This window comes from Acanthisitta chloris, unplaced genomic scaffold (genome assembly GCF_000695815.1).
Source record: "Acanthisitta chloris isolate BGI_N310 unplaced genomic scaffold, ASM69581v1 scaffold11645, whole genome shotgun sequence".
Taxonomy (NCBI): Eukaryota; Metazoa; Chordata; class Aves; order Passeriformes; family Acanthisittidae; genus Acanthisitta; species Acanthisitta chloris.
In genome coordinates this window covers 33,859-46,113 of record NW_008674427.1, presented here as the reverse complement: position 1 = coordinate 46,113, position 12,255 = coordinate 33,859, and the positions used below count along the sequence as shown (strand labels likewise).

General features: G+C 41.9%; 1 protein-coding gene across 1 annotated transcript in view; it reads right to left on the bottom strand.

Annotated features, from left to right (window-relative positions):
* Positions 1–12,255, bottom strand: part of CAST (calpastatin) — a gene marked incomplete at both ends in the record, with an annotated part of 22,991 nt that overhangs the window by 9,011 nt on the left and 1,725 nt on the right. Inside the window, 10 exons of the mRNA XM_009075351.1 lie at positions 636–719; positions 2,185–2,283; positions 2,954–3,052; positions 3,212–3,307; positions 4,817–4,870; positions 4,966–5,046; positions 5,787–5,888; positions 6,400–6,495; positions 8,442–8,558; positions 8,719–8,775. Of these exons, the coding sequence (XP_009073599.1) occupies positions 636–719; positions 2,185–2,283; positions 2,954–3,052; positions 3,212–3,307; positions 4,817–4,870; positions 4,966–5,046; positions 5,787–5,888; positions 6,400–6,495; positions 8,442–8,558; positions 8,719–8,775 (885 nt within the window). The remainder of the gene's footprint in view (positions 1–635; positions 720–2,184; positions 2,284–2,953; positions 3,053–3,211; positions 3,308–4,816; positions 4,871–4,965; positions 5,047–5,786; positions 5,889–6,399; positions 6,496–8,441; positions 8,559–8,718; positions 8,776–12,255) is intronic.

Below are 12,255 nucleotides of genomic sequence, written 5' to 3'. Positions count from 1 at the left end.
CGCAAAAGACAAACTTTTGCACTTGAACAAAGAGGGGGTGAAATCCCAGGTCCGTAGCCTGAAGTCTCTAAAAAGTGGTGTAAATCTGCTCCTTTCAACACCCAATGCTAACATTCAGCTCCAGCAAGGCGAGATTACATAGAACCTTGCTAGCATCAGTTATCCTAATAACCACCACAAACATGTCCAATTCTGAACTACGTGGAAAACACATCTCAGTTCTGTTGCTGTTTTGCCTAACTTTGAACAAATCTCCATGACCTGAAGCGACAGTCCAAAAAAATGTGTGTAATTTTCCTACCGTTTTACATCAGCATTTCAAAGTTATATTACAAAGTGACACGAGCACTTCTGTAAAGGGATGGATTCTACAACACTGAGGTTTAATATGAGAAACAAGATACACCACTCTTAGGAGAAGGAACATGTGACCCGGGAAGATCTTTGCTTAGAATGCCTGAAAAACCCAGTCATGGCCAGAAAGGAAGAAGAGGAAATTAGAGGTACAGAAATCACCAGCAGGAGAAAGACAAGTCATTAAACACTAGTTTGGCTTCTTTTCCCCTCTCTGTGATGAGAGAAAGTGTCAGACACAGTGCCCTACTTGCAAAGCAGTGGATATATGAAAAACTTACCAACTGTGGTGTTAACCTGTATTCTGGAGGTATTGTATCATCACGTTCTCCAACCTTCTCTTCTTTTTTCTCTTTAGCTTTTGCCTTAAAAAGAAAGAACAAAAAAACATGTAGAGAAATTAAAATAAAAGCTCAAAATACACTCAATTTCACCAAGAAGATTCTTCATACTACTGCGTGCAGAAGAAGTAGCATCAGGCAAAATCATTCCATATATCAAGACCCTAAAATTCCTCAGTTTATTCCTATCAAATGTCTGTGGTAAAATCATAATGGTTTAAGATTCAACACCATTGGTGAATATGGCTATAGTGCTTTAAATCCTAAACCACTTTAGACACTATTCAGAGCTCTGACTTTGCAGCAAGTCCCTTTAGAATGTTTGTGTGTACAAAATCCTGAGGTTTTCTTGCATTTCATCACTCTGATTGCACAAAATATAATTCTGTATCTCTTTCCATCACTGGTACCCAACACAGATTTTAATTCTCTGGACCTTCTTCATGAAGCAAGGCATCCACTGAGGTATCTGAATGTCCAGACTCACTGAATGAGCAATATGACAAGCTTGTTTTTGTCAAAATTGAGCTTGGTAACAAAGGATTTTCTACTATTCTACTATTTTGTCATTTGTTTGCTCTGGGCTGTAAGTGAAGACACAAAACCCCTGTTATTAGTGTGCTTACAGGTAGAGTTTGCAAGACTGAACTAAAAAGTTAACATACACAGGGTTACTGTTAAAAATCTACCTGTTGAAGGAAAATGAAACTCTTAACAGAGAGAGTAGTCAGGCATTGGAATGTGCTGCCGAGGGAGGTGGTGGATTCACCATCCCTGGAGGCTTCTGAGACTGGATGTGGCACTTAGTGCCATGGTCTAGTAACCACAGTAGGGTTGGACTTGATGATCTTGGAGGTCTTTTTCAATCTGGCTGATTCTATGATTCTATGACTCAAATTAGAAAGAAATGGGGTTTGGAGTATAAAGAAGCACATGTATGAAACCCCCCAGAAGTTAATTAAATATCAAACAACAAATATGCGCAAAATTAAAGCCTGCTATAAATTGCACCTGGTGCTGGGGAATAAAAACTCCAGAGCAACTGCAGCTAACACAGGGAAAGGGGCATATCTGTCTACTTGTATAGCCAAATCATAGAATCAACTGGCTTGGAAAAGTCCTCCAAGATCATCAAGTCCAACCCTACCATGGTTACTAGACCATGGCACTAAGTGCCACATCCAGTTTCATTCTGAAAACCTCCAGGAACAGTGAATCCACCACCTCCCTGGGCAGCACATTCCAATGCCTGATCACTCTCTCTGTAAAACGTCTCTTTCAGACCATCTCATCTTACTGTGTTCTACTCTACCTGTATCCACCCAGGATTTTTAATTTTCTGAATCACTGATGACTCACACATTCTTTAGGCCTCACATAGGTACATTGCTTTCTTGATATTTTACCCATTTGTACAGTATCTAACACAGAGGACTCAGGATTCCACAGCAGAGCCTGAAAGCCAGGGTAAAAGTCAGTAAGATGTTACCTCTGACACCTCTACAACAGGGGTAGGATCTTCTTCAGGTTCAGGTTCAGGTCCTCCAAGAGTATCAAGAAGAGCTTCCATTGCATCATCTTTCATTTCCTGTAATCAAGAAAATACACAATTATTTCTTTAAACTGGCACAGGTTTTACCTTACATATCTTTATGTTGTGTATGAAGAAAACAGTTGGCACCAGACTGATCACTCTGGTTTGGCTTTACTCAACTTGCTTAACATCAAATGATGACACAATTAGCACAGTCTAATCAAGACACAGCTTCTCCTAAGGAGTTAAGAAAAAAAAGTAAAACCAAATAAAACATAGTGTCACAATGTCATGTAACACAACTATCAGAAGCTTTGATATGGCAAACTGAGAAAGTGCAAGATCACATTTGCCCCATACAGAGGAAAAAGGAAAGGTTTGCAAAGTGTAAAAAAGCTACATCATATCCAAGTTTTAAACACCTGTCACATAGCTAAGAAAACTGTTACATATTTCTACTCTACTGCCTCTGGTCAGAAGAATCACAGTTATTCTACAGAAAAATCCAGAAGGAAAATAATCTGACCCACTAAGGTTAGACCTTTAAGATACAGTGGAGTCTGAGCAGTAACAATTCCTGTTATCCCTATACTTTCTGTGATAAAGAGGATTTACAACTGAAAATGTGAATGAAGAGCATCTTTATGAGACCAGGCACACATAATGTGGCATATGCTTGTAAATTTAATTACAAGTTAACTAGCGAGAGAAGGACAATATTTACCTCTTTTGGCTTTGTTTTCTTCTCCTTTGGAGGAGGAACTGAGGCCTTGACTGAACTTGCTGCTTGTGCTCGCACAATTTCTCCTTCCTTATTCGGTTTCTATGAAAGAGATGAAATTACAGGCACATTTTCAAAAGTGAAAAAGAGTGGAAAACTGTCAATACTACTTCGAAGTGAAACATGAAGATAATGGCACAGTAATCAAGATAACAGTGGCAATGCAATAAAGGAATGCAATGGGAGGAAGAGTATCAATACCTCTGTCAGACTTGTCTTCTTTTCTTGGGCAGAAGCAGTACTACAGGTAAAATCTGATGACAAGGCCTCTGCAAGCTCATCCTCTGTCATGGGTTTCTGAGCAAGAAATTGCAAACTAAGTTATGACTACAAAAGTTCAAATTTCAACACTATTAAGCTTGGTTTAGAATCTGACTGTCCTCCACTCTTACTCACACAATGACTTCACTGGCACATGTTCCTGTCACAGTAAGAAGTAACGATACCTTCCCTCCCTGGCTGGTTGGTTTTTCAGATAAGCTCTTATTGTGATGTGTCAAACTTATAAACAGCAAAGTTAAGCTGGTTGACAAAATTCACTTGCTAAGTGTAGAAATTCAAGTAGTCTTTGCTACAGACATTACAAAGAGACTCCTGCACGCAGAGTTACTAACTCTCCCTTCTGTTATAAGCATGTCTTTGGTTGACAACCGTTTGCTGACAATTTGGATGAGGAGATTGCATCATCAGCAAGTTTGCAGATGACACAAAACTGGGGGGGAGTGTGGATCTGCTGGAAGGCAGGAGGGCTCTGCAGAGGGACCTGGATAGGCTGGAGAGATGGGCTGATTCCAAGGGGATGAGGTTTAACAAGGCCAAGTGCTGGTCCTGCACTTTAGCCATACCAATCCCATGCAGAGCTCCAGGCTGGGGACAGAGTGGCTGGAGAGCAGCCAGGCAGAAAGGAACCTGGGAGTCGGGATAGACAGAAAGCTGAACAGGAGCCAGCAGTGTGCTCAGGTGGCCAAGAAGGCCAATGGCATCCTGGCCTGGATCAGGAACAGCGTGGTCAGCAGGACCAGGGAGGTGATTCTGCCCCTGGACTTGGCACTGGTGAGGCCACACCTTGAGTACTGTGTGCAGTTCTGGGCCCTTCAAGTACCAAGACAATCTGTACCTTGCACAAGTCACACTTGCACTCGAGAACAAGTGCCATGAGGAGAGGCGGAGGGAGCTGGGGGTGTTCAGCCTGGAGAAGAGGAGGCTCAGGGGAGACCTTATCATCCTCTACAACTCCCTGACAGGAGGTTGGAGTCAGGTGGGGGTTGGTCTCTTCTCCCAGGCAACCAGCAGGAGGACAAGAGGGCACAGACTCAAGCTCTGCCAGGGGAAGAGGTTTAGGTTAGATATTAGGAAGAGATTTTTTATGGAGAGAGTGATCAGGCATTAGAATGTGCTGCCCAGGGAGCTGGTGTATTCACCATCCCTGGAGTTTTTCAAATGAGACTGGATGTGGCACTTAGTGCCATGGTCTAGTGACCACGGTAGGGTTGGACTTGATGATCTTGGAGGACTTTTCCAACCCAGTTGATTCTATGATTCTATGTCAAATATCTCTGTAAGCAATTATTAGACTCATTTCAGCTTCAGTGTCCTGAAAACTCTAAAACAGTTATAAAAGACATGTGTGCCAAATTCCACCTAATTTTATCAGTAGCTATGCTATCTAGCACCCCACATCCCTCTCACCCTTCCTGGGATTTTTGGAAGACAGGACACATTTACATTTTCCTAGGAATCCAGTGATAACTGGGTTATTTTCAACGGGGTTATTTTTTCATACTGGAAGGTGAAGATAAGTCTTACTTCATCTCGTTCATTTGCTTTTGGTGGGATTCCATCTTTGCCATTCCCTTTTCCCTAAAATGAGAATTAATTTTGTAGTCAATGGGAAGCAAAAACATGCAACATAAAAGAAAACACGCATGAGGAATGAGTATTTGTAACTCACTAACCTTCAACAATTTGACATACTCTGGAGGGAGACTACCTTCCCGCTTACCCATTTCTTCCAGGTATCTTGAAGATATATCTTCCTATGAAAAGAATGCACACATTAACATTTGTGTACTGCTCCTCATTGAAATAAGTGTCTAATCACCTGTAGCGATACTTCTGGAAACAAATGAGAATGTTGGCTAGGTCAGAGGGCTGATCCTGGACTGTGATAATATAGTGCCTTTCAGTACCTAGTGTCGTGTACATGCCTCTTGACTAGCTTCAACAGGGCTCATCATCTAGCAGAACTCTGCATCTTCTCTGCATTAATTTAAGCCATTTCAGACCACCGGATATATTGCCATACCTAGACTGATTTATAAATACCTATCATGGCTGAGTCCTGTATTGAGCCACTGAGCTTGCACTCTTAATTCTTCTCATGTGACTCTCCCATTCAAACTCAGAAAGGTATGCATTCCTCCCCGAATTCTCTCTGTTTTACTCCTTCTCCAGGAGAAATGAAATCTCCTAGGCTGTTTACACTCTCTTATACTTCCCTCCATCACTTCTGTAAATCCACTGGAGACCATGCTTGGAAGTCAGCTCAAAGAGCAACAAACATACTTTGTAGGCACTTTACTGTTTTCTGTTGCAACAGATCGGAAACTGAATCATTTCTATTTACTGAAGCAACATTAAAATGTAACTGTGCACACTCTGTTTTAACTCTGAGCAGATCACAGCGACCAATACTGGATCAATGTAGTAGTGAGCAACTAGAGACACAATTTAGAGATGAATCTTATAAGAAATGAAAATATAAGGTGTAGAATACCGTAACTTCTGGACCAGTGTAAACAGGAGTAGGAGGCACATCTTCTTCTGGTCCACCTAGGGTATCTATTAGGCTATCGAGTGCTGACTCATCCATACGAGGCTAAAAAACAAGCAAACCATTGTAGTAAGTTACCATGCGGTACACAGGGAAAAAAAATACATCTGAATCATCTGATGAATCTGTAAAAGACTCCTGGAAACCAAACCAGAAGCTTTCCTTCAGTAGGATATGCACTTGCCAAATTTTTTAGTGAGAACTGTTCTTAAACTGGTTCTGCAGTGTCAGTAAAAAAGATCATTTGTGTTTCTATATCAGCTGATACATATGCACATATATGCAAACATAGCTGAAGATAGTAATTAATGTTATGCTAGTTGTGGTGGAAGTGATTCTAAAGACATTCTATTTGACAAACCACAAAGGACACACCACTAGTTTTTTACCTATTCTTTCAGATGGCACTTCATCACCACACAAAACTAGTATGTATCAACACTTCAACAGTTACCCTTCTATTCTTTTTTTGAAACTGAAGTGTTTCAGAGAGAGAAAAACACACTCTTTGACATCATTACCAGGGAAGCATTTGTCTGGGACTATGTTTACCAACCTCAGTACTTGGCTGATCAGCTGCAACAACCACACTTGCACCAGCTGTGCCTGAAGCAGTTGCACCAGCCACCCTGGACATCTCCCTGGATTTAGGCTGAAGAATAAAAAGAGAAAAATTAAGAGACAGTTTGTTACATGGCCCTGTGATAAAAATGCTAGAGACAAAACTAAGCAAAACAGAGATGTTCTACTCAGGCATGCACACCCACTGTCCCTCTCACCTACACTCCAAATAACAATGATAATCTGGTCCTACCTATTGAGTGGTCTGCAAGTTGACTAGCTGCAGCTTGCATGACACTGACCACAGCCTTAAACACCCAATACCAAGGCTAAGCACATCTTTTTGGACTCAGCAACTGGCTGATGCACCTGGACAGCATTCAGATGCTTAGGCAGAGTGAGCTACCACCTACCCACAATACTACGGAGACATACTCTGTTTCCAGTGTGATTCTGCAGTGGGAAAGAAAGGATGCTATTTTAAGTGCTCTACCTCCATTTAGTTTTCCAGTAAAAGAAATCTGCAGAGCAGAAATTCTACAAGGATCCTTCCAAGCCTCTTTTAAAAACTTTTGTTTACTCCTGGTAGCTCTTAATACATCATTAAGGCCAGCAGCAAGTGGTGCTCAAGTAGGTAGGGTGAAAACTGCTGCAGGGAGTTAGGTGTGGGAGCATGCAAAATGCAGACTTCTGCATTACTGACACTCTCATTTACTGCAAAAAACAGGTGGGTTGTAGTAGAGCTGCAGGAGTCTTTTGTGTTACCCCAGTCTTGTCACCCAAGACACATGCAGACCAAAAGATCTAGACCCTGAATCTACCACATGCTTTTGCTTCATATTTCTTCTCCACTTGCCCCTTTGAAATGACCCTTCTACAACTTTCAACTTTTTCCCCAGCCTTTCTCATTCTGGTTTGTTTGAGACCCTTGTGGTCAGGGCTGGCCCACTACACTTGGAGCCAACACTGCTACTACAAACATGCCTCAGAGTCCATGGGTGAAGGAGCTCCATGATGGCCATGTTCACAACAACAAAGCATTTACTTGACTGATCCTTCTGGTTCCTTCAGGGTTCCTCCTTTAGACCTCCTTCAGGTTCTAAAGGGTTCCTTCTGTTCACCCTCAGCAGTGAGGGGGCAAAGGAAGATACTGACAAAGACCCAATTACAACTGCATAGCTACAAGGACCTTGCAAAAATATTGAAAAGAACAACAGAGAAGCCCCAAGCATATAACAATCCCATGTAGCGCTCCAGGCTGGGGACAGAGTGGCTGGTGGAGTCAGGTGAGGTTGGTCTCATCTCCCAGGCAACCAGCAGTAGGACAAGAGGGCACAGACTCAAGCTCTGCCAGGGGAGCTTTAGGTTAGATATAAAGAAGAGACTTTTTTTATGGAGAGAGTAATCAGGCATTGGGATGGGCTGCCCAGGGAGGTGGTGGATTCAGTGTCCCTGGAGGGTTTCAAGCTGAGACTGGATGTGGCACTTAGTGCCATGGTCTAGTAACCAGGGTAGGGTTGGACTCGATGATCTTTGAGGTCTTTTCCAACCTGGCTGATTCTATGATTCTACGATATAACACACAGGAAGAGGCCTACAGCTGTGATGCTCTGCATGTCACTCACTTGGCCAGTCGCCAGAGTGTGCTGAAGAACAAAAACAGATGCAGGAAGAGGGCAGCAAAAGGGAGAGGCACATCAGGATCACTGAACAACCAGCACAGACTACCACTGCCATCTAGCTGGGCATCAGCTGCAGCTGATGATTAGCTATTAATGCTGACATGGATTAGCTGGAAGTGGTATATTCAAGATGTAAATTAGTTAGAGAAGTGTAAAGTTTCTAGATTTTAAAGCAGCACCAAGAGGTTCATCACATCCATCTTCAATCACAAGACAGATTTTGAGCTTATCTACATTGTGATTTTTGGGGGCCCAGTCTCACTTTTCCATATTCAGCTTAGAAATCCTTCTTGACATGGATTCTAACTCCTACAATAGCACAAACACTAAAAATTGGTTTTTGCTTCTCCTATACCTGTGCTGTGTCCACAGAGGTTGCTTGTGGAGGCTGCCCAGCTTGAGTTGTAGTTACTTTTCCTGCAGTATTTGGTTTTGAAGCTGTTGTCACAGAAGCTGAGGTTTGGATTTTTGCCTGTGTAGAGATAAACTATTATCATTAGATATCAAAGTCTGTCTTTTTGGGCTTTTTTCATGAATTATTTTTTCAAGTAAAAGATAGAAGAAAAATACCACAAGAAGCCCTTCTTAAAAAAACTTACAGTAAGGGGGGAGAGGGAAATTACACAACTTACATCACTGGGTTCCTTCTGCTTCTCTTCAGACAGCTGTTCATTCTGAGAGTCTGTTGGCTGTCATAGAATAAAAAAATTGAGATAATTCACCCTTTCCACCATTCATTGCCATGGAACATGATCTATGCTAGTTCAGATAAGCAAAAGACAGATTTAAAGATGGTTAACAGATCACTTCTTCAGCTGTCCTGAACAATATAGCATCCTGGCTGTTCCCCCCTGACACTGCATTTCCACGCAGCAATTTTGTGCACAGATGTGTTACTGGTCACACACCAGTTTCATGTGGCACAGGAACAGCAAAGAGTTTAACCTCTTAGTTCAGAGTTCGCAAAAAGCCAAAGTACAACAACTCTGCAAAAGTGAAAGGTAAGTTTTTACCTTGGTTGACAGGGTGTTTTTTCCAGCTCCTGTTGTGGTTGTCAGTGAAGACTGAAATATAAACAACATGTATTCAGACAGAGATTAATAGACTTGGTTATTTCTAAAGTGTTGGATTATATAAAGCAGAATATCATACAGGTTCACATTGGTGAGCACACAGTAACTAACACACAGTGCTTTGATCTTGCAGTTTACAACCTCCTGGCACAGGCTACCAGGCCAGAGATGTAAGCCCACTCAAGGGTGTGCAAACACATACAGACACACACATATACAGCCACATACACAGAAAAGTTATTTCTAAAGTGTTGGATTATATAAAGCAGAATATCATACAGGTTCACATTGGTGAGCACACAGTAACTAACACACAGTGCTTTGATCTTGCAGTTTACAACCTCCTGGCACAGGCTACCAGGCCAGAGATGTAAGCCCACTCAAGGGTGTGCAAACACATACAGACACACACATATACAGCCACATACACAGAAAAACACACACACAAACACATACACACACACACACACACACACACACAGACACACACACACACACTCCTCATATGATGGCTCCAAACGACAGCAAAAGGAGGTAAGAAATATAATGAACAGTTTGATTTGCTGGAATATTAACAACAAAACCAAGTAACCAATACCAAATTCTGAAATAATGTCAAATATTATTTAGCAAATTATATTTTATTAACTCATTTATAAATAACTATCAAAATGCACATACTCCTGATGGAAAATACATTAATTACTTGGATTCAATGGGACATACATGGGTGGGATACATGCAGTTAGCAACCTTATACTATACGTAACAGGAATCTTGTATTTTTCCTCTCTGTAACCTCCTGATGCTCTTATTTCACAACAGTGCTGAACAGTCTGGGTTGGATAGTATTACATGGCTGCACTTCTAGGATTTACACCTCAAAAACTTCTGCACTCATGCTGCAAAATTAATTCCTGTGATTCACCTCACGCCAAACTACAGTAAGCAATAAATTACTACTAATAGAAACAAGTAAGAAGTTAACACTGAAGTTACAGAATAGTTATATCTGATAAAAGAAAGAGAACAACAAATGTCAGGCCCCTCACCATATTTTTATTGCTATTTTTACTTGCCCTTGCTACTCTGTATGTGCTATAATTAAGACAAAAAAAGTCTTTGAACTCTACCTGAGAAATAAAGGGCCACAGGCCTTCTTTATCTCCTCCATCCCAGTAAGGCACTGAGTATATTTAAAGTTACTATCAGACAAATAACAGGGGCTTTTCCCCAGTAAAGTTAGTGAACAACCAAAAATAACTCAGGTGGTAATTTAAATTTTTAATTGCCTTAATTCTAGAATAGTCAAGTTGGAAAGGACCTTAAGCGTCAACCTTTCCCAGTAAAAGCACAATCTACACACAATTGCAGAAGCATAGAGTGCACTCGGTTTGAAGAGACCTCAAAGATCATCAAGTCCAACCCTACCATTGTTGGCACTAAGTGCCACATTCAGTCTCATCCTGAAAACCTCCAGGGATAGTGAATCCACCACCCCCCTGGGCAGCACATTCCAATGCCTGATCACTCTCTCCACAAAGAATCTCTTCCTAATATCCAACCTAAACCTCCCCTGGGAGAGCTTGAGTCTGTGCCCTCTTGTCCTCCTGCTGGTTGCCTGGGAGAAGAGACCAACCCCCACCTGACTCCAACCTCCTGTCAGGGAGTTGTAGAGGTTGATAAGGTCTCCCCTGAGCCTCCTCTTCTCCAGGCTAAACACCCCCAAGGTTGTATGTGTTTCTGTTACATCTACAGCAGACAGACATAAGATGTCCTTCAGCACCAAGACTGTGAAAAATGTGACAGAAACGCAAGGATGAGGTTCAAGAAAAATAGTGTGTGGCTTTTCCTGCTCTGGGACTGCTGTCTGCTCAGGACTTTAAGTATCCTGCTGTCAGAGCACAAAACCAATTTTTTTCTGATGTGCTTTTCAGAAGACTAAACACATCTATTTTGCAGGACAATAAAGTATATTTACTTACACTTCTGTCAACGCCTGACAAGACCTGCACAGAACATCAAATTCAAATTCTCAACCTGCCAAACCAGTTATGAGCAACTGCAAGTCTTTTTTTATACACTGTATATATTATTTTACCAAGTACTTCATGCATCTTTTGTGTAGCGCATGCATTATTCATTATTATCTTTTAAAATGTGCAGAATTGCTCACACTGTAAATTTACCCATGACAATGCTGAAGAATATGTGGCCTCATATGGGCAATGCTTTGATTCGAGACCTTACACACACTAAGGCCACATCATCATAAACACTTACATGCTCACACAGAGAGAGACAAATGTATTTAGATACGCTTTTAGCAATGACAAAGTTCGAATTCAATTGACCCAGGCAAGTCAAACCAACAATTTTAGTACAAGACTGTGTGTTCAAAGGCAACTGTTCAGTCATCCTTTAAACAGAGGCAGCTGTGAGCAGCCACCGCCTGAAGCCATGGCATCAGCTGACAGCCTGCACTGAATTCCTACCGAGATAAAGATGTTCCCCCTCCTCTTCTACTGCCTGCTTCCACCTGCACTGTGCCAGGATCTGAGAGGAGGCACTTTAAACTGTTTCAGGAAGCTGAAAAACACCCTGGGACAGGAAAATGGTGTTTTTTCACTAGTTCCGTAGTTTACAGTGCAGTTGCACAAAGATGTGCAAAAGGAGGACAGCTGAACAGGATGTGTTCTCCAGGGTGGCAGCGCCAGCACTGTGTTTCCTCCATTCCCCCTGCAAAATCCATGCAGTGGCTGCTCTCCAACCTAGTCCTCCAGCCTCCTCATCTAACCCCAGGCTTTGCCTACAGAACAAGAACTTCCACATTCCTTCCTCAGCCACAGCAACCCACAGTTTTCTCAGAGAGGCATATTACCAAGGGTTCATTTGAGACAAAGGATACACACACAGAGAACTGCAAGCTAAGAGGGGTGCAGAGCACATTTAGGAGTAGTAGCACACCAGAGAGACTCCAAGACACACAAATGTGATGTGGTTATAGCTGGCAAATGAGAAAGAGCTGTTAATTTGCTAGAAATTCAGGACTAGAAATTAAAGCAATCTTACTTCTTTTCAAGGAAGTCTACTGTC